At 41.1% G+C, this 26,461-nt stretch overlaps 1 protein-coding gene and 1 long non-coding RNA gene across 4 annotated transcripts; one reads left to right on the top strand and one right to left on the bottom strand.

The window, feature by feature from the left end:
• Positions 1-203: 203 nt before the first annotated feature.
• LOC114488101 (ATP-dependent RNA helicase DDX19B) lies at positions 204-24,903 on the bottom strand. Of its 3 annotated transcripts, none has more exons than XM_028501730.2 (12): positions 24,696-24,903; positions 15,253-15,301; positions 14,305-14,358; positions 12,762-12,897; positions 12,331-12,423; positions 8,954-9,056; positions 8,276-8,390; positions 5,358-5,535; positions 4,741-4,978; positions 3,569-3,731; positions 2,884-3,075; positions 204-2,459 (listed from the first exon to the last, which is right to left on the bottom strand). In XM_028501730.2, the coding sequence occupies exons 1-12, from the start codon at positions 24,867-24,869 to the stop codon at positions 2,398-2,400; spliced, it is 1,557 nt and encodes a 518-aa protein (XP_028357531.1). In that variant the 5' UTR covers positions 24,870-24,903; the 3' UTR covers positions 204-2,397. The 3 variants fall into 3 exon arrangements, with proteins under 3 accessions (XP_028357531.1, XP_035868089.1, XP_028357534.1); XM_036012196.1 differs by lacking the exon at positions 24,696-24,903 and adding an exon at positions 16,723-16,746; XM_028501733.2 differs by lacking the exons at positions 14,305-14,358; positions 15,253-15,301.
• LOC118497537 lies at positions 24,768-25,810 on the top strand. Its single transcript, XR_004900058.1, has 3 exons — positions 24,768-24,860; positions 25,014-25,213; positions 25,717-25,810. It is a non-coding gene; the product is annotated as an uncharacterized LOC118497537 (long non-coding RNA).
• The last annotated feature ends 651 nt before the right edge of the window (positions 25,811-26,461 follow it).

Below are 26,461 nucleotides of genomic sequence, written 5' to 3' on the forward strand. Positions count from 1 at the left end.
AATAATATGTGAGTCTTCATATTATGTAGTAATCATATTAGTAATATGATTACTAATATCAGCAACCAAAACATGCTGTTTCCTTCTTATAGTCAGTGATAGCTTAGTAACATGAATAGGTCACATTGTTAGTGTTAGTAAAGGATACATCAACAGTTGATTAGTTATCATGCATACAGTCAATGAACACTCAAAAACCCCAATAAAATCCATTGTTTATGTGTATGGATAATGAACATATCCAGAATCTTTCTTTAGACCAAAATCTCCTTTTCCCAAGTGAATTCTGTGTTCTAGGGCACAGTTTATCATTGCATATAGAGAAACTTACTAAAAACAGTAGAAGAAACCCTGTGGCCTCAAGTTCACCAAGGGCTCAATACATTTTATGTCACCGATGTCTCAGAATTGGACACGGTCACAGAAGCAGCTGAGGTCCATTGAGCCCTGGGGGCCAAACACTGGAGGCAAAGAACACGGTCTGCGAAGGAACATGGACTGCAGTGACACTGGGGACACGTTCCAGAGCCATGCATGACAGTGACTCTTACCTTTTTAAAACACACACACTCCTTTGGGAGTTTCTCTCCAGGAAGATGCATTTAAATTCAAAGTACTGCATATACTTCAGACTCTACAAAACCCACCCAGTGAATTCTAAGGGGTCCAAGCCCCCAGATTAAGAATGGTGATCTAGATTTCTACCAGATGCCCATCTACTCCTACAATTGAGGAGACTGGGGCACTTGCCTTCCCATTTTCCTGCCCAGCTTTAGGGCTACTCAGTAGATGGGTTATACGTGTTGTGAGGTGGGGGTATGCTTGGCCTGCAGCCTTGTGAGTTTACAGTCCTTTAATTATTGCCTTCGTTTCTCTTTATGTCAGGGTTGGTCCATAGGACTTTGAGAGTGGGGCAGTTAAATTTCTTCTAAGACTCCCAAAGTTGGTCCAAGTTGGCCAGAAGCATAAAGACTCTAGTGCCCAGTGGAGGAATGTGGAGGACTGGCAGAGTGTCAGTTTCTCTGCAGTATCTGTAATGTTAGATTAAGGTAACCACCTAGAAGCTGGTAGTGGCTTCTTCCTTCTCCAGGAGACAGAGCTAGCCCTCTTCCAAGCCTGGTCCTAGGTGAAGTGGCCATTCTGTGTCAAAGTCTAAGAACAGGACTCCTTTTGGCTGGGGTTGCATATTGGTTTTGCACCTCAGTCTCGTCTTTGCACTGTCACCTCGTGGACACCACTAGTCTTGTCCAGGAATGTCCATTACTATTATTTGCTCTAACTACTCTGCACAAAGATGCCGAGTAAGGAAGGATGGAGTAAATGTCTTGGCAGTTACTCTTGCCTTGCACAGATGAACGGCTGTAGTCCACCTAGTCCCTTAGTTGCACTTGTATTCCAAGCACTAAACACAAATGTTCAGTATCCCTTTACAACCAAAACACCAAATATTGGAACTCATTCCCCAGCTCTTAAAAAACTTGCCTTCTGGGATCTGAAAACAAAGCAAGCATTTGTGACTACTGCAGATTACTTCTGAGGCTGCCTTGAAGCTGGCCCTTCGTGAGTTGAAACGAGTTTTCACTGATGATCCAAACCTCAGATCACCTTTTATTTGCCTGGGGCTACTGAGGGGTTAAGGTGATGGCAGGGACCTAAAAAATATGAGCAAGTGCCTGCAAAACCAGGTTTTATAGCAGGCTGGAGCCAGCACTAATTCTCCACAATGACTTCTCAGGACTTGGTCACCCACAAGCAAGGGACCCCCACAAGCTGCTTGTGTGGGGCATGGTCCTGCGACACAGACTTGCGTACACTGAAGATCCCAGTTTGGCATTTGGTCCATGCTTAGCAAATCCCTTCCTGCTGTGGGCATCAGGACAGAGTGCGCTAACAACGCTCAGAACCCAAAGCAGCAGCTCATAGGTCTCCTCTGCCGCCTCACACCTTACTCCAAACATGGTGCGTGGCTTACACACCTATCCTACTTGGGCCTCTCTGTGTCCCCTCTTCACCTGTATTCTGTCACTTCCACTAGGGCCCAAGGACAGGCAGGGACAGCCAGATAGCTCCTGAGCAAGTGATTAGCCACAGGATCTAGATTAGTGTAACACTGGGGAAAACACTGGCCAAAAAAAAAAAAAGACGGAATTTCCAAAAGGTAAATTTCTGTGTATTCACGCCTAATCTTCAAAAGTTGTGTCAACAATTGTTTCTACCTTCCCCCATCATTTGCACAATTTCTGTTGAGTCCAAACGTAATTTAAAATGAGGTAGGTAGTTTCTCTCTACGTGTGCCTTCATCTTCATGGTGACGGTTGAGGCCTCTATGTGAAAGCACTACTAGTCTGCCATGTAGGGGGGGTGCCGAGGGTGGGCACCAGGGACTGGTGGGGCTTCTCAGTTGGCTATTTTCTCAATCTCGTCCAAATCATCTGTGTCCAATCTTTCTATTTTCTTATCTGAGGAAAAAGAAAAAGATTCAAAGAGAGACCAACAAGGGGTTACTGTGGAGACACACACCTAGGGGAGGCAGCCAGCAGGGAGAGAAACACACAGGTCTCTGTCCTGGCCAGGAGCGAGCCCTGCCTCTGGCCACAACCATCCTTCCTTTGACCCCAAAGGCTTCTGGTACCTGGGGAACAGGTACTGACAGCAACAGAGCCCGAGGTCCCTCAGCCTGGCCAGGGGGGGACTGTCATTCCAGTCCCTGACGCTGAACTCCCCAGGTGTGCTCCCTGAGAACGTCCGTATTGCAGGGAAGGCAGGGAATATGGACAGGGGCAAAGCCTCTTTGGGGGTCACGGGAAAACCCACCCTACCCTGGCCCTCGCATGTGCCCCTCTAAGGAGAGGGCCCTGGCAGAGGACACTCCCAGGGACTCACTAAAATGCTCCTGGATTCTGTTGAGGATGTTCATGCTGTGCTTGCTGTCCACCATGTTCACGGCCAGGCCCCTCTTGCCGAAGCGGCCAGTGCGCCCGATCCGGTGCAGGTAGGTCTCGTTGTCCGGGTTCCCGTCCTTGTCCACTGGAAGGTCGAAGTTGATGACGACGGACACCTGCTCAACGTCGATGCCTGCACCAAGGAGAGGTGGGAAACAGTGAGGGCGGCAGAGAACAAATCCCTGCTGCTCGCCCACAGTCAGGCCACACACACCAGCGCTGGGTGGGAGGAGTCTGGGTGGGCTGGCTCTGGCACCCAGGGGCAGGGGCACGCAGCAGAGCCCAGAGGTAAGCCACAGAGCTCTGGCAGGTGCTAACAAGATCGTGAAGTCAGTGGGAGAGCCTCTGCTGGACGCAAGTGTCTAGAGATGCAGCTAAACCTCAGTGGCTGCCCCAGGAGGAGCAAGTGCTGTGCTAAACCAGTCAGATGCCTGCACTTTCCTTCCTCCCAGTCAGGACCCCGGGCTCCTGGGCAAGTTCTCCTCTGCTGAGGGCACCCAGGCTCTCCTAGAAGAAAAGTCACCACCAGCCCTGCTTGATCTCTCCCAAACCGCCTGAGATTTTCACGTATGAGGATTTCCCTCACTGCCATGAGTGCTGCAGACCAGGACGAGGTCTCTGCTCACCGCGGGCACACACGTTGGTGGTCACCAGCACCTTCTCTTTGCCCTCTCGGAAGCGCTCAATCACCGCAGCCCTCTGCTCCACCATCATTTCGCCGCTCAGCAGGGCCACCTGGTGGCCTTCTTTGGACAGCTCTGCTGCCAGCCAACTGGCTGTTTTGCGGGTCTGGAGTAAAAAGAATTGTTTTAAATGAAGATATCTGTCAAAAAAAAAATGAAAGCACCTGCAGAAAAGTGGCTTTTTCCCATTCATATACATGAAGGCCCTGCTGCATTCAGCCAGCAGGTTAGTCTTAAATTTTTCAAATAGAACTTTTAGCCATGTGATTGTTTTTGGGTGAATTACTTAAATGATCTTAGTGTCCATCTAGAGAAAGTGTGGTTTCAACCAAAAATTTTCATACTTCAAATGTCTGTATTCTTTGTTTTAAAACTATTTCACTGTTTTTTTTTAAAGTAAGATCCAACTATATGCTGACTATAAGAGAATCAATTTTTTAAAGATTTTATTTATTTTTAGAACGGGGAAGGGAGGGAGGAAGGGAAAGAAACATCAATGTGTGGTTGCCTCTCACACACCCCCTACTGAGGACCTGGCCTGCAACCCAGACGTGCCCTGACTGGGAATCGAACCGTTGACCCTTTGGTTTGCAGGTCAGTGCTCAATCCACTGAGCCACACCAGCCAGGGCAGATAACAATTTTTAAAAAGATTTTACTTATTTTTAGAAAGAAGGGAAGGGAGAGAGAAAGAAAGGGAGAGAAACAATCAGTTGCCTCTTTCATGCCCCCAACTGGGGAACTGGCCTGCAACCCAAGCATGAGTCCTGACAGAGAATTGAACCACTGACCTTTCAGCCAAGCTCACTCCACTGAGACAGACCAGCTAGGGCTATTTCACTGGATTTTATTTGGTAATTTTCCCCAAGTTATCTCTAAGAAGTAGGCTCAAAGAAGGTTCAGATTTTCAGTCTTCGCTTTGTAACTCCTCATAGCATGAGAATATGCCCTGGGGCAGGAGGAAGTGATTCACTTCATTTGTAGTCCCACAGAGGGAGGCTGGTCCCCCAGCACACTCAGGTGCAGCTGGCTGAGAGACACAGGCTGGGCAACACCGTCCCAGGGAGCCCCTCCCCAGGCAGGCCTGCCCCCACTGCTCCTCCACCTGCTACTCACATGGCAGAAGATCATGGCTTGAGCAATGGTGATGGCCCCGTACAGGTTACACAAGGCCTGGAACTTCTCATCTCTGTTATTGCACAGCACGTAGTACTGCTTGATGGTGTCCAGTGTCTCCTCCTCACGCTTCAGTTTGATGATGTTGGGGTCTGGGACCACTTTCTGGGCAAATTTCCATACAGAGTCTTCGAAGGTGGCAGAGAAAAGCAGCATCTGGCAGTTCCTGGGCAGCATCCTGCAAGGCAAAGCCCAGGTATCTGGCATGACCCTGAGTTGATCACTGGAGCCAACACAAGCACGGCCTCCCCAGGCTTGGGTGGGCTACATCCCCAGGAAGATGGCAGCGGTGGAGAAGCACTGCGGGGAAGAGGCGGGAGCAGACGTGGGGCAGGGACGGGGTGGTGTTGGATTCCCTAAGTCCCTTCCCTCAGCCCAGCCTGGGAGAATGGGCAGTGCTGACATGGCCCCTCAAGCACATGCTTCTGAAGCTTCTGAAGCAAAGAACCCAGCAGCAGACAGAAGAGGGGCTGGTATCACAGGAGGAGGCACAAAGAGGAAGACTTTTATTTGTGGATCAGGAGGCTGAGAAGTTCCTCTGAGATCCAGGATCCTACCTTTGGATGCGAATGCTCTGATCTTGATGGCCCTGAGTAGCTATCATCACGTCAGCCTCATCCAGAACAAACACCTTGATCTTCTTGGGGTCGATGAACTTGAGCTTGGCGCACCAGTCCAGAACAGTTCCAGGGGTGCCAATGACAATCTGCTCACTGATCTTCTGACCCCTTTCCACTGTAGAGACAAGGTGTTTTTCATGGGAATGTCCATGGCTAAACCTAGCTCTCCTCTCTCAGAAATTCTAAAGCTATGATGTAATTTTTTAAATATTTTATTTATTTATTTTTAGAGAGAGGGGAAGGGAGGGAGAAAGAAAGGGAGAGAAACAATGATGTGAGAGAGGAACATTGATGAGTTGCCTCTTGCATGTCCACAGCCACAGACCTGGCCCACAACCCAAGCATGGGCCCTGACCACAAATTGAACCAGCCACCTTTCAGTTTGCAGGACAATTCCCAACCCACTGAGCCACACAAAACAGGGTCTATGATGAATATATTTTAATGCAACTGTTTTGACATTTGCATGAATATTATAAGGAAAGGTTAGAATATCATTAGAGTATTTTTAATGGACACACACTAAAAAAGACAATAATGCTTGAAAGATAGTAAGGATATAAACAATGAGAAGATAAAAAAACTGCAGTGGTATTCTTTTTCATTCTATCTTTTTCAAAGTTCTGTTATCTTTACTTTTTCTCTGTGAATATTATTCCTCCTACACCATGATTGCATTTCCTCACAAGTAGACTTTTTCAAAGCCCGTCTCACTTTACTGAACTTTGCCCCTCAGCTCTCCCAGTGTCTAGATCAAATAAGTCAGGCGCCTTTACATGCCCCAGGCCAGAGTCAGTAAATAGGGTTCTTTATGAAAGGCTTTGTTTTTCAAACACAATCTACCTCTCTTAAAGTCTCCACAGAGTAGGCCTGGCAGACCATGACAGATCTTGGCCTTACACAGTCTGAAATCGAGAATTTGGTTCTTCATTTTCAATTAGATTGTACTTATTGATTCAAATTTTAGTACTTCAATTGTACACTTGACCAGACATATACAAGCTCCCTCTAGTCACAGCCAAAATTTTGCACAAATGTGAATGTTGAGTCAATTCAAAGCTAACAAACACTTACTTCTTATTTCAGTTAACAAACAGCCCTGGCTTTTGTGGCTCAGTAGATTGAGCACTGGCCTGCGAACCAATGGGTCGCTAGTTTGATTCCCAGTCAGGGCACTTGCCTGGGTTGCAGGCCAGGTCCCCAGTAGGGGATGTGTGACAGGCCACCACACATTGATGTTTCTCTCCCTCTCTAAAAATAACAAACAATTAAAACTGAAAGAAAAAATTGCTGCCCCTCCATAAAAAATTATTCAGATCCTTCTGCAGTTTGAACTCAAATCCAAACTGCAATATTTTAAAGGTCTTATGATAATTTTTCACTAAGTTTTATTTTATTTTTCTCCTCAGAACTGACTTCATGGTAGGACACTGTATGCAGAGTAGATTTCTGCAAGTCATAAAGTCACAGGTTTGTGTGAAAGATCCATGGGACTCCACCAAACCTTAAAGAAAATTTTATTTTAAAGGCCTTATGTATTTATTTTTATACAGAGGGAAGGGAGGGAAAAAGAGAGGCAGAGAAACATCTATGTGTGGTTGCCTCTCACACACCCCCTACTGAGGACCTGGCCTGCAAACCAGGCAAGTGCCCTGACTGGGAATCGAGCTGGTGACCCATTGGTTCGCAGTCAGTGCTCAATTCACTGAGCCATACCAGCCAGGACATAAAATTTTAATTACTTAAATATTATTAGTTGTAAAACAAAAGTAGAAAATATGAATAAAAAAAAAAGAATAAGATGTGTCAAGGCTGCAAGTTTGATTCCTGGTCAGGGTACATACAAGAAGCAACCAATGGCCCTGGCTGGTGTGGCTCAGTGGATTGAGTGCTGGCCTGTGAGCCAAAGCGTTGCTGGTTCGATTCCCAGTCGGAGAGTTTACCTGGGTTGCGAGCCAGGGCCCTGGTCAGGGGCATGCAGAAGGCAACCACACATTAATGTTTCTCTCCTCTTTTTCTCTCCCTTACCCTCTCTCCAAAAATAAATAAATAAAACCTTAAAAACAAACAAATAAATAAATATACTTACATTGTTGAAAAAAAGCAACCAATGAATGCATAAGTGGAACAACAAATCGATATTTCTCTTTCTCTCATCCCCTTCCCCTATCTCTCTCTGAAGTCAATACATTAAAAAAATCAAAAAACAAAAAAGAATAAAAATAAGCTCCCAGAGTTAATTGCCATGAACATTCTAGAACATTTTTGTTCTAATGACATTAAAAAGAAATTAGGCAATTAAATAAATCCAGAATTTGAAACATTTTATGAGCAAAAAGTTGTATTCAAAAAGTCAAATATAATAGTGGAGGGGATGTGAGGGGACTGACTATCCTAGATTGAAAGAAATTCAAGGAGATAGAATAGCCAAATAAATGCAGTGCTACATTGACTCAATCATGGTTAAAAAAAAAAAAGAGCCATAAACACTTTGTAGATAATTGGGGAAAAGTGAAAATGACTAGTGTTAGTTATTAGAGAATCTGTTAAGTTTTCTTGGTTGTGGTAAGGGTATTGTGGGTATGCTGAAGAATGTCCTCATCATGAAATGCACACTAAAGTATTAGGAATAAAAAGTCACAATGTTTGCAATTTACTTTCAAATGGCTCATCAAAAATCTTAATATCTCTCTCTCTCTCTCTATATATATAAAGGAATATGGCAAAATATTAAGTTTTCAAACCTAGGTGGAAAGCACATGTGTTCATTGTACTATTTCAACCACTGCATAAAATTTTTCAAAGTAAATAGAAGTTATTAGCTTAATGAATTAGGATCACATATTCATACTCACATTTATTGCCTCGAACAGCATAAGCTAGCTTCAGTTCAGGGTAAAATTTGCCCATCTGCTCAATTACTTTTCCCGTTTGGAGGGCAAGCTCATACGTTGGGGAGAGGCACAGACACTGGCAGGAAGAGTGCAGAGTGAGAATTCAAGACAATAGCTCTTTTGCAATGGGGAATTACCATCGGGATTTAGTTAGTGTTCCAGCTAAGGCTAAGGAAAGAATATATCAAGTGTACACTATTTGATTCTTTAAACTGCAAAGTCATACGTTAGAATTCTCAGGGGTCAGAACTCTGGCTGGGAAAAACACTTGAAAACAGTTATCAGCCAGTGGAGTACCAAAACCTACAAGTGAGTAAGGATCTGATATTCAAATTGGAGACCAGCTTCCTTTTCACTTTCTCAGAAGGTTCTCAACTTTCTAATGAATGAATAGTTGTAGTTGAAAGAGGTTTATCCTATAAGTAAAGGAGCCAAGCATACCAGCAGTATCCCAGAACTGGCAAACCACAGAAGGTAACAGGATTTTTGTTGTTACTAGATCAACTATGTTGTTTGTGCCCAACTTAAGGGGCTTTAGTTTATGTAAAAAGTAATACAAGACATGGCTTTTAATCCATCAAATAGCCTTTTTCTTCTAGCTGTGTGTTAGCAGAAAACCCAAATTCACCAAGCCCTTACCTGTGGGTATCTGTTTGCAGCTTCTACATGGCTGAGCATGGCCAACACAAAGGCAGCTGTTTTACCAGTACCAGATTGAGACTGGGCAATTAAGTTCTGTGGGCTGCACAAGAAAACAAACTGTTTAGGAGCTTAAGTCTCAACTATCCTTTCAGTTAATAAAAATGAAGAATACTGAGCCTGGCTGGTGTAGCTCAGTGGACTGAGTGCTGGCCTGTGTACCAAAGGGTCGCTGGTTCGATTCCCAGTCAGGGCACATGCCTGGGTTGCAAGCCAGGTCCCTAGTTGGGGGTATGCAAGAGGCAACCACACATTGATGTTTCTCTTATTGTCTTTCTCCTTCCCTTCCACTCACTCTAAAAATAAATAAATGAATCTAAAAAAAAGCCACACAAAATATATATATTTTTAAATGAAGAATATGGGGGGGGCAGGTATAAGGGGACAAAATGGTAATGGAAAAAATATAGTAAAGATTTTTTTAAGGAATAAAGCTTTATTAAACAATGAATAATCAACCGTGGCTGGTGTGGCTCAGTATTGAGTGCCAGCCTGCAAACCAAAAGGTCCCCATGTGAGAAGCAACTGATCTTGCACATTGATGTTTCTGTCCCTCTCTTTCTTCCCCCCTTCCCCTCTCTCTAAAATTAAGTACATAAAATCTTTAACGAAAGAGAAAAATGAAGTGAGTAATCAAAATTAATTGCATTCTGTAGCAGAGTTACATGTTATAGCTTCAAAAATACAGAGCACTGTAGAGAAGATTTTATGGTGGACTTTGAAGTATTATCTTTTATCTAGCCTTGAGACAGCAGCCAGTGATTCTTTTAAAATGAGTCAGCTCACATCAGTTCTCTGCTCATAAACCTTCCAATCAGTCCCGATTTCATTCAGTAAAGGTGAAATCCTTATAATACCCTTGTGGGGGCAAAGAAAATAATTTTCCTTCCACCTTCTAAGTTCTTCTAGCTGGGCTGATAATCAAGTTAGTATGAGACAGATTACAGTTAATAGAAGAAAATGTCCAAAATGGATTTATGGATGTATATTTGGGGGTATCATAAGAAATGGGACCTGAAGATGCATTGGACAGTTGAGGTTTACATGCCATTTTGAACAAAGGAAGTGGGGAAAGGGTCTGGGATTTCAAAGGAAAAGTAGGCAGTTTATAGAAAGATGAGAAACAGCAAACATGATAAACATTCTGGCTGCCCTGCCCAGAAACAATGGGTCACAGAAGGAAGTTCAACAGAACAGGTTTTGCTAAAGCTTCTCCCTGTCTGCCACATCTAGTTTATATTTTGAAGCTGTGGTGTATCCTTCCTTTAAGCAGGTTTTTCCATTTCAAATCCTTCAGGCTAGTAAGGGGGGAGAGTCAAAGGTTCTTTCTGCATCTTTTGTTTCTTTTATCTTTTAAAAAAGATTTTATTTATTTTTTTAGAGAGAGGGGAAGTGAGCACAAAGAGGGAGAGAAGCCTCAATGTACAAGAGATACATCAATTAGCCGCCTCTCACATGCCCCCCCGCCCCCACCAAGCAGGGACCTGGCTTGCAACCTAGGCATGTGCCCTGACTGGGAATCGAACTGGTGACCTTTCAGTTCACAGGCTAGCACCCAGTCCTCTGAGCCACGCCAGCCAGGGCTCTGAGTCTTTTGTTTCTTAATGATCAGCTTAAAATTAATACTCTAAAGGGCATATTTGAGATGGCAAAACTTTGGTCCTTCTCACCCTTCAACGTCCTACCCTGATCTGGCTCCCCATTACCTCTCTGCTCTCATCTCCTAGTACCCCCTGCTGTACTCCCCCCCACCACAATGGCCCCAGTGCTGCTCTGAAAACATGCCAGCCATGCTCCTGTCTTAAGGCTTCTGCATCAGCTATATTCTGCCCACGACAGCAGTCTTCTGATGACAACACGTCAACTCTCTCCTCTCCTTCAAGTCTTTTGGCTCAGATCTCTTCTCCTTCAAGTCTCTGCATTGCCTACTTGATGAGATCCTACCCTATGTACTGATTTAAAATTGCAACCTACTGTAAAGTACCTTAACAAACAAGACATGTTGGTAGAGAGGTATGTAATGAATTATAGTAGTAAAATGTTATTGGTAGACTCTAGGTGGTGGGTATATGGGTGTTCGCTATAAAATCCTTTCAACTTTGTTGTATGTTAGAAAATTTTCATAATAAAACTGCTATCAGTGTTCCTGGCCAGCTAGCTCAGTTGGTTAGAGTACTGTCCCTGATACACCAAGATTGTGGGTTTGATCCCCAGTCAGGGCACATACAAGAAGCAACCAATGAATGCAGAAATAAGTTGAAGAACAAATTGATGTCTCTCTCTCTCAAATCAATTAAAAAAATTAAAAATGACACCTGGAAGCTTATTGGTAATGGTGAACCTCCATCCCCACCTCAAATCTACTGATATGAGATTTTGCATTTTAATTAATTCCTAGGAGACTCATATGCTATGAAAGTGTGAGAAGCACTACACGAGAAAACAACCTTAGTAATTGTACTATTTGGTCTCCTAGGACAGTTTGCTTTTACCTACTACATTTGACACAATAAATTTAAAAAAAATTTTTACTAAATCCTCACCCGAGGATATGCTTACTGATTTTTAGAGAGAGAAAGTGAGAGAGAGAGAAAAACATCAATAGGAGAGAGAAACATTAATCAGTTGCCTTGCCTTTTCCCCGCACGTTCCTCGACCAGGGATTGAACCCAAGACCTCTCGGTTTACAGGACAATGCTCCAACCAACTCAGCCACACTAGTTAGGCCTGATACAATAAATTTACTATCCATGTAATACAATTATGGTGTATATGAATTATATAAATGTATATTTACCAACACAGAAAGATGATCTTATAAAATTTTTAAAAGCATATAAAAATTTATATCCATTTAAAAATATATATTATAGCCCTGGCTGATGTGGCTCAGTGGATTGAGTGCTGACCTGCAAACCAAAGGGTCACCGGTTCAACTCCCAGTCAGGGCACATGCCTGGGTTGCAGGCCAAGTCCTCAGTAGCGGGTGCACAAGAGGCAACCACATGTTGAGTTTCCCTCTCTTTCTCCCTCCCTTCTCCTCTCTCTAAAACTAACTAACTAAATTTTTTTAAAAAGATAAAAATACATTTTTTCTGTATACACACATATATAAGTCTATATAGAAAAGAGTCTAGAAGACTCTATTCCAAGTATTAATAGTATGTGGTGGAGGGAAATTACAAATGATTTTTTTATTTTTCATTTTTTAACATGTTTTTCTAAAATGAACATGTATTACTAGTATAGTTTTTTAAATACTAAGTTTTCAAAGGTAGAAAATTATAGATGAGATAGGGTTATGTCAGGATACATACGGCTCAGCAAGCATCAAAGGCAATGCGTTCTCTTGTATCTTGGATGGACGGTTGAAGCCCATGGCGTAGACTCCCTGGAGAAGCTGCGGCTTCCTAGGAAAGCCGTTAATAATGCAAGTCAATCTCTTTGGTTGAGGAAAGAAACCAAATATCTGGGGGTTGTTTCCTCTTTTTAATTGCTGTTACCCACCCAACTTATAACTAACAATACTCAAACTGTGCCAAACTGAGCTCGGTGGTTAAGTGCAGATAAAATTTCTATAGATTACCTGCAAATTTTACTTAATTGCTCAAAGCAGCTAAAAATTTTTTAAAAAGATTAAACCTGTAATAGCTCAAAATATTCTACTGTGATGAAAACATATATATAACAGGCCTAGGATTTCTATCTGAGCACAAAGGGGAGAGTAAGAGAGCAAACAAACACTCACAGCCGGAGCTCCTCAAAGGACTTCACCGAGTAGAGCGGGGAGTTTGGGTCCCGCTGCAGGACTTCCACTTGGTTTCTGTTATCGACCAGGTTGTTTCTGATCAGCTTGTTGAGTAAGGACTGGGCAGCTCTGTCCTCTGTCAGCAGGAAAGAGAGCAAAGAATTTTTAAAATCTATGAAATCCACCATATGCTCGTCTAAATTTAATTGCCATTGGTATTTTAAGCAGTAGCATTTGTACTAGGACTTCTAACTCAAGGTATATCATAGTTTTGATTTATAAATATAATTAATTTGTTTATTAAAGAGAAAGGTTATGGCCCTAGCTGCTGTGGCTCAGTGGTTGAGCGCCGGCCTGCAAAGCAAAAGGTTGCTGGTTTGATTCCCTGTCAGGGTACATGCCTGGGTTGCAGGCTACGTCTCCAGTAGGGGGTGTGTGAGAGGCAACCAATAGAGGTATCTTTCACACACATTGATGTTTCTCTGCCCCTCCCTTTCTCTCTCTCCTCCTCTCTCTATAAAAATAATTAAATAAGCCCTGGCTTGCATAGCTCAGTGGATTGAGCTCTGGCTGAGAACCAAAGTGTCGCAGGTTCAATTCCCAGTCAGGGTACATGCCTGGGTTGCAGGCCATGACCCCCAGCAACCGCACATTGATGTTTCTCTCTCTCTATCTCCCTCTTGTCCCTCTCTAAAAATAAATAAATAAAATCTTTTTTAAAAATTAAAAAAAATAAATAAAATCTTAAAAAAGAGAGAAAAGTTATGATACTCATATATCCATTTGAGTCTCATATTCTTCTTTAGAACTCTATTCCTAATAACTGTCCTTTCCTTAGATTATCTATTCCTCTAGACCCAAATATTTACTCACCAATTTGGACTTAATATAAACTTAAAATGATTAACCTAATAAAAATATCACAATGAAAAAACACACAGAAATTCACAGAAATTAAGTCTGTCTTGCGTCATATAAGCTGTTTGCATCTTGTTACCCATGTTAAGTGTAACGAAATATTATTAAGTTTAATTTATTAGACAATGGGGATGCAACTTACAATTTCTTTTATAATGCCCTGTAAAAAAATAATCATTCAGGGAACATTTCCTGCTGCTGCTGAAGTTCATCAGTTGTTCAAAGTAAAATTTCTTTAAAATGTAAACAATTAGAATTCCTTCACCAATGACTACACTGAGCTTTTATTAGTACTGTGATTCCCATTAAAGTCAAGCCAAGTTACATGTAAAAATGAAGCCTTTTAAAAATACATTCTCAGTCCTGGCTGGTGTGGCTCAGTGGATTGAGTGCCAGCCTCCGAACCAAAGGGTCACCGGTTCAATTCCCAGTGTGGGCACATGCCTGGGTTGTGGGCTAGGTCCCTGGTTGGGGGATGTGAAAGGCAACCAACTGATGTTTCTCTGGTGCATTGATGTTTCTCTCCCTTTTTCTCTTCCCCTCCCCCCTCTCTGAAAATAAAATCTTTTTAAAAATCCAGTCTCTAGACTGTAGAACCTTGGTAATATAGCTCTTAGGCTGTTACCTTTCTCTTCTTCATCTGTCTTCTCTGCATTAGCATTGGTCTTGACAACAGCACCTTTATCAGACACAAAGTGGCTGTCATTCAAAATCAAATCCCATACCCAACAGCTGAGACAATTCAAATTCTACAACACTAGAAATGTAAATGCCTAAGAAGCAAAAAAAAACAAATAATGAGGAAGCCAAGCCATAGATAAAAACATGTTATTGTTCCTAAATAAAGGTATGACATAATATAGCTTATATTTTAATACTTTCCTATTCTGTGTCCTCTTACTATACTTCAAAGTATTTATTTCCCTCATAGCATTAATATTTATGAAATGTTATATAAAGATGATTACAGAAATCAATGATCATAAATCACCTTAATGCTCAACAGAGGAATACCTGTGCAAATCAAATTTCATCAATATATGAATACAATACTGTCATTAAGAGTCTATGTATATAACTAATAGAAATGTATATTTTAAAATATTATAGTTATGTAAAAATATACAAAATACAAATTATAAGTGAATTCAGTGAGGTAAATGTTACAATTTCCTCCCTATATTATTAAATACATCAACAAAAATTCAAGAGACATCTTAGATTTTTGGTACATGATTTCAGAATAATTACAATAGGTTAACTCTCAGGTTACTCATACTTTGTCTTGTTCATCTCAAACTCAGGAATATTTGTAAAACAAGAAATAATCTTTGGCTCCATAGTCTCATGGTTAGTAATACATTTAATAATATGTAAGAGTCAATTAGCCAACCTCATGCTTTTATTATTCACAATTAAAACAAAGCAGTCCAGTTTAGTGATTCCAAGTCAAATAACTGCTAACATCTGCCAGCCCGTCTGGTTCCATATATAATGTTTTTCCAGACAGTTATGTCGAAAGAAATACTGACATAAATCACATTTGTTTTCAAACTAGTTTTTAGTTACTCACCATTGGCATCTGGTTTGATTTTCTCTTCCTTAAGATGCAAGTTGCTCAACTAAATGGAGAACACGGGAGGGAGGGAGAGTGTCAGAAAAATAACTTAAAAGATTTTGAGTCAACAGAGCTTCCCCAGTGATGCTGGGGAGACGTGAGCCACTCTCAAAACCTATTCATTAGATTGTTCTGCTGGGCTCTTTTTGTAACCCCTAATTCCAACCCCTAGAGAGGATTACAATTTATGAGTTTGGTTAATTCTCTGATACAAAGACCTCTCAATAGAATATCATTTGAGTTGCCATGCTCTCACATTCCAAATAAGAGGAAGTTTAAGAAGATCATGGAAAAGGTGTCTGTGAGTGTGGTGTTGCAGGATCCGTGGGAGCCACAGGACCACAGCGCAGACGTGCAGCCTCACTCACGCTGAGGCCGCCTTGTGCTGGATGGAGATCTGGTATTTTAAACAAGGAACTGCTTGGAGGATCATGGCACACTGTGCAATCAAAATACCCAGCAGGCTTAAGTGGGACTAGGTAGGAAGGGACAGAGTGAAGAGATATTTCAAAGAAATAATTATCAAGGATTTGGATCAAACTGTAAATTAAAGATATCCTGCCAGGACTTATCTCCCCTAGTAGAATGAAAATACTCTTTAGTTCTCAATCATACCTCAATAAAGCTGACACAAAAAAGAATATACCTTAAAGACAGGGGATATTTTTATTTTTAATTGCTCTTTGGATATATCATAAAGCAGGTGCTATAATCTTTAACATAAGTGGTGCCAATGACAATTCAGTGCAGAGTAAAAGTCACAAAAATGGGTATTTCTTTAAAAAAAAGATGGTATTTATTTATTTTTAGAGAGGGGAAGGGAGGGCAAAAGAGAGGGAGAGAAACATCAATGTGTGATTGCCTCTCATGCATCCCCTGCCAGGTGTGGGGGGACCTGGCCTGCAACCCAGGCATGTGCCCTGACTGGGGATTGAACTGGCGACCCTTTGGTTCACAGGCCTATGCTCAATCCACTGAGTCACACTAACCAGGGCAAAACAAACAAATAAAAAAGGGTATTTCTTAAAACACCACCCACACAGGTTATTTACAGCTTGAGGTTCATTTCTATCTTTTCTCTAAGTTTAACAAGAAGGGGGAAAGACAAGGGAGGAATTAAAAAGTTGTCTGGTTTTCTTTTTAAATTTTATTTATTTATTTATTTATTTATTTATTTATTTATTTATTTATTTATTTATTAAGGAGGGATGGAGAGAGAGAGTAGGAGAGAAATATCAATCGGTTGCCTATCATATATGCCCCGACCAGGGACTGAACCTGCAACCCAGGCATATGCCCTAACCAGGAATCAAACCCGAGACCTTCCACTTTGTGGGATGACTCCCAGCCAATTGAGCTACACTAGACAGGGCAAATGTTTGTTTTAATGGGTGGTTAATTAGGAATGGAGGAACTTCTACTTACAGAAACTGAAAAGGGTGTTTCTGGTGTCTCTGCTTTGGTGTTTGGGGGAAGGGGAGAACACACTGGCAAGACTGGCAAAAAAAGGAAAATGGCAAAAAAATCCCATCAGAAAGCAGTAAAAATCTTCATTAATTCTGAAGAATAGATAGCACCCTAACAGATAATGACTATGAAGCAACCAGCACAGTGCATGGTGTGTAAGTGGTGTTCAATATCGTTTAGTCTTCACCAAAGCATTCCTCCTCCACATCCTGCCCATGAACCTAGTTTAAGTCCAGTAGTAGTCAGGGCTGTTACAAAAGAGACAGACGGACTGACTTACTGGTAATATTCATGAGAGTAAGGTTAATAGCACTCACTCATAGGGTGATAAATGCTGCTTAAAATAAATTATTAGGGTTGAGGTCTAAATAAGTTAATGATGTATAAAACAGTTAGAAATATCCATTATTGTAAAGCATTTTAATATTCAATGGCAAGAAAACAAACCATTCTTTTGTTGATATCATTCAAATTGAAGTGTAAATAGTTACATAACTAAAATACAATGTGTAGGAAAAGTTGATAGCAACAATGTAAAATGAAACAAGTAGATGTTGTTTTAATACAGTGTATCAGAATTCTGAGAGGTTCTAGCAGAATCTATAAAACAAACTCATCCTTCATTTGGCTATAAGATCGCAAAACCTGTAAGGCAAAAGCAACAGGAAAGTAAAGTTTGTATTATCCACTGCAGTGTGAGTGGACCAAACAATGAAACTTATGTTGAAAGCAATTAGTTCAGATACCTTGCTCTGCTTTATTTATTTGGACCAAAAATGAAAAACCAGTTTCACTTGTGTCTTCGTTGGAAACTATTTTAAAATTCAGAAAATTAACCAAAAGGAAAAAAGGCAAAAACACCCACCCTTTACTATCCACATTTTTCAATGCCTTTAATACTTTAGTTTTTTTAAAAAATATTTTATTTATATATTTTTTAGAGAGGGAAGGGAGGGAGATAGAGAGAGAGAGAGAGAGAGAGAAGCATTAATGTGTGGTTGCTGGGGGTTATGGCCTGCAACCCAGGAATGTACCCTGGCTGGGAATCGAACCCGGGACACTTTGGTTCCCAGCCCGCGCTCAATCCACTGAGCTACGCCAGCCAGGAATACTTTAGTTTTTAAGATACATTAAGATAATTGAAAACTATAGTTACACATTATATTTTATTCTAAAACTACCTGAGATTTACTCTTGAGAGAAAAAAGGAAGATTTCATGATAAATGAACTACAGTGATTAGGGCTGTAGGCAGAATGGTGAAGTGGGAGCCTTACTCATCAAAGAAATGAAGCTTAATGAATATTTAACAGTATCCCAGCACTGTGTATGTCCTAGTCCCCTATGTCATGCAATGCCTGTGCGGGTCCTCAGTGAGGGTTCCATAAAGGCAGAGGGTGGTAGCAGGGGTGTTTTTACTCATTTGTTCAGTTTTAGAGTATTGTGATCTATTTTAATTTACCTGTGAATGGTTAGCAGATTCATAAATCTTACTGAGTATCAACTAACTAATCCATAAAGTACAAATAATTTAAGATTCCTGCAAAGAAACTGTGAATTACAGTTAATAACAATAATAATAGCTATCACTTATATAGCCATTCATAACTGAATGATGTAGGTACTATGATTACCCCCATCTTATAGATGTGGAAACTGAGGCACAGAAAAGTTAAGCAGTTTGCTCAAGGACATATAACTAGTAAGTGAGGGACCCAGAATACCAATCCAAGCCTGTTTAGATACAAAGTTTGAGGTCTTAATCTCTGCACAAAAGTATATTTCAAAGATAATAGTAACCTCAAAGAAAATAATAATCTAAGAATGATACAATGGGGTAGCTGCTTTGGAAAACAGTCTGGCAGTTCCTTAAAAGTTAAACACATAGTTACTTTATGACCCAGCAATGCCACGTCTAGATATATATATATACCTAAGAGAATTGAAAATACTATATGGTCACCTGTGCATGAAATGATGGTAGCAACATTATTCATAATAGCCAAAAGGTAGAAAGAATACAAATGACCATCAGTGGATATGATGAGTGGAAAAACAAATATGGTATATCCATACACTGGAATATTATTTGACAATAAAAAGGAATGAATACTGAATACCCACTGCAACATGGGTGAACCTTGACAGCATTATGCTAAGTGAAAGAAGCTAGATACGAAAGACCACAAATGTATTGTATGACTCCATTTAGATGACACGTCCAGAAGAGGCAAACCTAAACAGACGGAAAGTAGATGATTGGTTGTGTAGGGCTGACAGGCTGGAGGGAGATAGGGAGCGACCGCGAAGGCATGCAGAGTCTCTTTCTGGGGCAATGAAAAGGTCTACAATTGTGGTAATGGCTGCACAAGTCTGTGGATATAATAAAAACCAGAGAACTGTGTGTTTAAGTGGATAAAAGATATGATATGTAAATACCTCAATAAAGCTTTTAATTAAAAAAAAGATTAACAGGGTAAAATCCTACCATAATACTCTAAAAATAGGGTGCTGAGATTCAGTTTTGTAAAATTCAGGGCTTTGTTGTTGTAAGGTAGATACAATGGCTAGTACAGATCTGCCAAAAATGACAGGAGCTAATCATATTACATCTGGATGTTCATTATCACAGGGTGAATTATGAGTTTCCGTTCTATCTTAAAAATAATTCCAACAATGCAAACTCAAGCAAATAAAAAAATGTCAAAGCTACCAACTCCTAACAAACTCTTTTAGGCATATTAATGAGTTAAGAGAATGACAATCTAATCTGACCTAACACAAAGTTAGTGAAAAAAATTCAAAACTATAAAAACTATTTGAAATATATATTCATATTTACAGTGGCTATTAAGGTTTTTTCCAAAGCGTATATTGTACCTTGAGATATTAAAGTATAAAGCCAGCAAAAGGAAGCACAGGAAAACATTTTAAAACATTGTTAATTTTATCTTTATTTCAGCTTTTATTACTTTTGTGTGTTTTATAATGTATATAATATATTTAGCATAAGAGTATACTATACAATTTCTAAATAGAGATGTATATATTCAGAACACATGCCCAAAAGTTTCTGACAGAGCCAGGTAATGGAAAAACAGACTATACAGCTCATTTACTCAATGGTGCCTGCTAGGCAGGGCACGAGAAATGCTGCGATGAACAAGGTGAGGGCCACAGTGGAGGAAGTGGGTGCCATGATGAAAACGGGAGCACTGAGTGAAACCAGGTACACGGGGTCCTGAGACCTCCTGCCCCTCCCATTCCTGTCCCTGACACTGACTCAGACCCCTGCCCTCCCCACAGGGAATCTGAGGACCCCTCTCTGCCAGCCAGCAAGAATGTTCTGAAGACACTAAAGAGATAGAGGTCAGGATTGGTAAGGCCCACTCATGTATTTAGAACGTTCACCTCTTTTTTTAGACACCCACTCTTAAATATTAGTAGATAAGAATTAGCCATCTGAGAAGTCTCTATCATGAAAAAAATAATGAAACAAGTAGATAAAAGCACCTAAGGAAAACTAATATTAATATCCTCAAAATTTTGAGAGGATATTATGGCCATGAAAGCAGCACAAGATACTGTTTATAAAAAGGAACGCTGCCCCGACTGTTGTGGCTCAGCTGGTAGGAGCATCATCCCATAAACCAAAAGGTCCTGGGTTCAATTCTGGTCAGCACATGCCTAGGTTGCGGGTTCGGTCCCATCTGGGGCATATACAAGAGGCAGCCAATTGGTATTTCTCTCTCACACTGATATTCCTCTATCTCTCAACCTCCCTTCCCCTCTCTCTAAACTCAATAAGCATGTCCTTGGGTAAGGATTAAAAAAAAAAAAGGAAGAGTAAGGGGGGAAAAGTCAGTTCTTGTAATTAAAAATGTGATAGAAATGAAACACAAAATAGGTCAGAAAGCAGTTGAGAAAATCTTCCAGGAAATATGGCAAAAAAGAGACAAAGATGGAAAATAGAAGAAAAAAGATAACTCTCTTCAACAAATGACACTGGAACATGTATGTGAAAAAAATGAACCTTGATCCACACTTCCTACCACATAAAAAAATTAATTCAAATGGATCATAGGCATAAATGTAAAATTTAAATCTCTACATCTTTAGTAGGAAAAAAAAACAAGTCAAAAGCTTTGTGGCCTTGGGCAAGGTATACTTCTTAGAACACAAAAAAGGCTAGTCATTACAAAATTGACAAGTTAGACTGAATCAAAATTGAAAATGTCTGCTCTTTGAAAAGTACTGTTAAGAAAATAGCCCTAGCTGGCGTGGCTCAGTGGATTGAGTGCGGGCTGTGAACCAAAGTGTTGCGGGTTCGATTCCCAGTCAGGGTGCATGCCTGGGTTGCGGGCCGTGGCCCCCAGCAACCGCATATTAATGTTTCTCTCTCTTTCTCTTTCTCCCTCCCTTCCCTCTCTAAAAATAAATAAATAAAATCTTAAAAAAAAAAAAAAGAAAAAAAGAAAAGAAAAGGGCAAGTTGCAGTCTGGAAGAATATATGGTAGACCTCCTTATCCACAGTTTTGCTTTCCATGAATTCAGTTACCCACGGTCAACTGTGGTCTGACCATATTAAATGGAAAGTTACAGAAATAAACACATTGTAAGTTTTAAACTGTGCTGTTCTGAGTAGCATGATGAAATCTTGTAACATCCTGCTCTGTCCCTTGAAACATCCCTTTGTCCAGTGTGTATACACAGCATGGTAAGATATTTTGGGAGAGAGATAGTCACATAACTTTTCTTATAATTAGTATTATAATTGTTCTACTTTATTATTAGTTGTTGCTAATCTCTTACTGTGCCTAACTTATAAATTAAACTTTGTCATAGGTATGTATGTCTCGGAAAAAACAGTATATATAGGTTTGATACTATCTGTGGTTTCAGGCATACAGTGGGGGTCTTAGTAAGTAGTCCCCTCGGATAAGGGGGAACTACTGTATATGCAAAATACAAACCTATTAAAGGACTTATATCCAGAATATATAAAGAACTCTCCCAACTCAGTAATAATAAAACAATCTGATTTTTAAAATGGACAAATGAATGGCAGATAAGCACATGAAAATATTCTAAACATCATTAGGAAAAATTTAAATTGCAATCACAGTGAGATACCACAATACACCTATTAGAATAGAGAAAAAACTGGCTATGCTGTGCTGGTGAGGGTATGGAGCAACTACAGTTCCAGTTCATCACTGATGAGAATGCAAAATGGTACAGCCACTTTGGAAAACAGTTTGGCATGTACTAATTTACAAAGTTAATAATACTTTTAACATATAACCCAACAAATCCCATTATTAGGTGTTTATCCATGAGACATGTAAGCATAAGTCCATACAATCACCTGTATCCTAATGCAGACAGTAGCTTTATTCATAATCGCCAAAACCTGGAAAACACCCAAATGTCCATCTATAGAAAAATAAGTAAACTGTGGTACATTCATACAATGGAATATTACACAGCAATAAAAAGGAACGAAATAGTGATACATATAACAACATGGCTGAGTCCCAAATACATTGTGCTAAGTGAAAGAAGCCAGATTTTTCAAAAGGTCACATATTGTATGATTCCATTTATACAATGTTTGGAAAAGGAAAAACTATAGTGACAGAAAACAGATGAGTAGTTACCAGAGAAGGACAGGGAAAAGGGACTAAATGTACAAAGTTTGAGGGAACTGTTGGGGAGTGATGGAAATGTTACACATTTTGACTCTGGTGGTGATTATACAACTGGATACCTTTGTCAAAATTCACAGAATAAGGGTAAGTTTTATCATATATAAATTATACCTCAATAAACTTGACTTAAAAAAAGCAGAGGGCCAGTCCAAGAGATCCACCATTCAACAAAAAAGAATTTTTAAAAAAGGGAATAAAGAAAAAACAAAGGGGAGAAATCAACAATGAAAATTTTCAAGAATATTTTCCATAACCAAAGGACAAGAATTTGCCAAATTGAAAGGGACCCACCCAGTGCCCAGTAAAGTGGATGAAAATAGACCCAATAGACTAATACTGGAGATAAATTCTCCGAGCTCAGAAAGGGAAAAACAGGTCACATCAGAATGAGTCAGATGTTTGCCACATCTCAACAACAAATAATAGAAATCTAAAAGGCAAGAGCAAAAAAATGCTTTTAAAATTGGGCAGGATAATAATTTCCAACCCCAATTCTATATCTAGCCATAGTGTCAGTCAAATGATAGGGCAAAATAATATATTTTTGGAAGTGCAGTTTTAAAAATTTACTTCCCATATACTTCCCAAAAGTTGATGGATTGCTCCACAAAATCGAGAAAGATGGAGAGTGGAGACACAGAAAGGACAGGATCTAATACAAGAGAAGGGGACAGGATCCCCAGTAGTGCTCTAAACACGGGGAGACTAGTCTAGCGAAAGACCTGGGAAAAATGGAATTGATGGAATACTCGATGTGCCTGCACATCCTGAGATAAACTCAGACAACTAGCAAAGAACTTGGGGTTGAATTGAAGTACAAACACTATAAAGCAAAAACACAAGGCAATTATAAATTCCAAGGACAAATAAAAAGTTTTATAAGAAAGTAAAACTGTTCATGTTATTAATAATATAAACTTGAAATGCTCATGAACTAACTAAAAATCACAATGTAATAATGAAAAGGTAGGGAATGACAAGGTGTACATGTGTGGTGAGGAAAGGAGGATAGAGGAGTCAAAATCAATAAATACTTAAAACTGCAAATTCAAGAAGTAGCAAAACAAGCATGTTATTTAGGGAATAAGGAGGTCAATGTGGTAAGTCAGATTTTTTTTTAAAGATTTTATTTTTAGAGAGAGGGGAGGGGAGGGAGGAACAGAGGGAGAGAAACATCAATGTGTGATTGCCTCTTGCGCGCCCCCTACTGGGGACCTGGTCTGCAGCCCAAGGAGTATGTTCTGACTAGGAAACCAACCCGGGACCCTTGGGTTAGCAGGCCAGTACTCAATCCACTGAGCCACATCAGCCAGGGTCTTTTTTATTTTTATTTTTATTTATTTATTTTTTCGAGAGAGGGGAGTAACAGAGAAAGAGAGGGAGAGAAACATTAATACACATCTATAGGTTGGCTCCTGCACACCCCCAGCGGGGGACCTGGCCCACAACCCAGGCATGTGTCCTGACCTTTGGCTCTCAGGCCAGCACTGAATCCACTGAACCACACCAGCCAGGGCTAAATCAGTTTCAAGAGAAAGAGTCTCTGGGGAGGAAAAAATTGGTCGTGGTGGGAACCAGTGTTAAAAACTGACTCTGAACTATTTGTGTTATTACTTCTTTATCAGCTATAAAAAATAAGACAAAGCCCCTGTTCTCGAATTCACAGAAATAAGTACCAACAGAAGCAGTTTTAAAGCAGTATCAGAACTTAAAGAGTGTTTAGGTGAGAGAAATTAATTCTATACACAGTAATGTTTAACGCATATCTTGGGTGTCAGGCCCAGAGCAAAGTTAAAGCAGGTCAGGAGAGGATTTACTGACTGCCAGGCCTATTGAGTGGCTCATTCATCATCATTTAAGGAAGCTGAGGAAGCACACAGATATGAGTAACCCATGGTCCTCAAGCCCAAGAAGCTCAAAATCGGAGAGTGGAAAAGTGACACCTACAAAAGTGATACACTCCAGGGTACATGAGTGCAATCTACGATCAAACCGGGTTCCAGGAACAGGCAGGTGGCCGGGCTCTTCGTAGATGGGAACCCTCACCTGCGCTTACGTAACACGGGAGGTGGGTGAGTCAACAAAGCCAGCTCAGGGTCCAGGCTCCATCGCCGCCCGCATCCCAACCGATCCGGACCGACGCAGGGAGTGTTCATTCCCAGGGATCTGATTCAGGGCCAAAACTGACCCTCTGAGCCTTTTACGGCTGAAACCAACTCACCGACTCGGCCGCCGCTTCCTGCTCATCCACCGCCAGGGCCCACGAGTCAGTGGCCATGGTCCCGGGGGCGGGTGAGATGCTGGTGCTGGTGTACTCGCCGGCTGGCGCCGCGCGATCGTGGGCTCCCGGGGGTCGCGGTGAGCCCGGGTCCGGCCCCACGGAGGGGTAAGTCATTCGCTCTGGCGCCGGGGACCGGAAACGGCGCGCGGCAGTGACGTCGGAGCCCGCGTCGGCCCTGGACCCCTTGGGGCTGCGCCTTCTGTCGCCTTCAGATACCCTCACCCCTGCTTGGTTCACGCTTTCAAAAGTAATTTCCAGAACCGCAGACTGAAGTAGTTATCTTAAAGCGCCTAAGCTCTTGTCAACTGGCCTCCAACCGCAGAGCAAAACCATAATCCCGCCCAAGACAGTGAGATAGAAGAAGTTCACACAGACTGAAGATAACGAAACACAAAACCATTACAGATAGCCATCAAAATGCATATTGAAACAAGCAGATCTTTTTTCTCACTCTTTAGGTGGGTAATTTCAAATGCTCAGGTGTTGGCCAGGGTATTGGGAATCAGCCCTGTCAAACACCGTTTGGTTAAAAAGTTGTCCTACAGACTACGTGGCAACACCACTTAGAGGAATTTCACCTTGAAAAATACTCAAGGAAGGTGCTAGGGAAATGGGTTCCAGACAGAGGACCGGAGACAGGAAAGAGCAAGGGTGTTTGTGGAGCTGAACAGACACAGACCTTCCGTGGGGATGGATGAGAGCCAGGGAAGAAGAGGTTGGTAGGAGGTGGGTGAAAAGTGCAGAAGAGGTTTCACTCCAAGGAACCTCTCCTGTCTGGCAGGACTTTTGAAGTTAACTGTGCCTAGGTTCGAGTCCCAGCTTTCCCATGTAAGGATTTTGACTGGGAGAATTTTTTTACAAGGCAAAAATATCTTGTGCTTTTAGAAAGATAAGGTTTAAGTGTGACAGATGCTTTTGCTAACCAGAGTCATACATGCTTCTCTCCCCTTTACTTCACTAGAAAGAAGCTGGGCATTTTCCCGAAACCTGAGAAAATGAATCCCCACTTCTCCCGCTTTGCCAATATTCCACTACAATAAGTTAATTTCAAGCAATAGTGGTGTCTCTGTGGAACTTTACCTGGAGAATATCAGTTAAAATGTTTGGGAAACAATAAAGCAGTTCCCAGCAATCTTTTACTTGTCATGATTCTTTTTCTCCTGCACCCTTTAGAGGGTTAATTGGGAGAAAAAATTGGGGGTCCTACAGATGAGAATGTACAGAAAGAAAAAAGGCAGATACACAGTCTGGGAAGCCATGGCCTACATCTCATCATGTCAGAAGCAACCCTTGGAATATTTTTCAGAGGAATATTGATCACAGGGCTAACGGAGTCTAGTGAATTTTTTTTTTAAGTTTAGTGCCCTGGCTGGTGTGGCTCAGTGGATTCAGTGCCAGCCTACAAACCAAAGGGTCACGGGTTCAATTCCCAGTCACAGCACATGCCCGGGTTGTGGGCTGGGCCACCCAGTTAGGAGCGTGCAAAAGGCAACCTATTGATGTATCTTTCTCATATTGATGTCTCTCTCCCTCCTTCTCCCTCCCTAACCCCTCTCTAAAAATAAATAAATAAAATCTTTTAAAAAAAGTTTAGTGAGGTTAAAAATTAAGTCATGTAAGGTGCTGACTGTATGTAATAGGATACACTTGTGCAAAAAATAAAACAAAACAAACTTGCATATTTGCTGGTACCTAGTATACAAAAT

Source organism: Phyllostomus discolor, chromosome 12, assembly GCF_004126475.2.
Source record: "Phyllostomus discolor isolate MPI-MPIP mPhyDis1 chromosome 12, mPhyDis1.pri.v3, whole genome shotgun sequence".
Classification (NCBI taxonomy): domain Eukaryota; kingdom Metazoa; phylum Chordata; class Mammalia; order Chiroptera; family Phyllostomidae; genus Phyllostomus; species Phyllostomus discolor.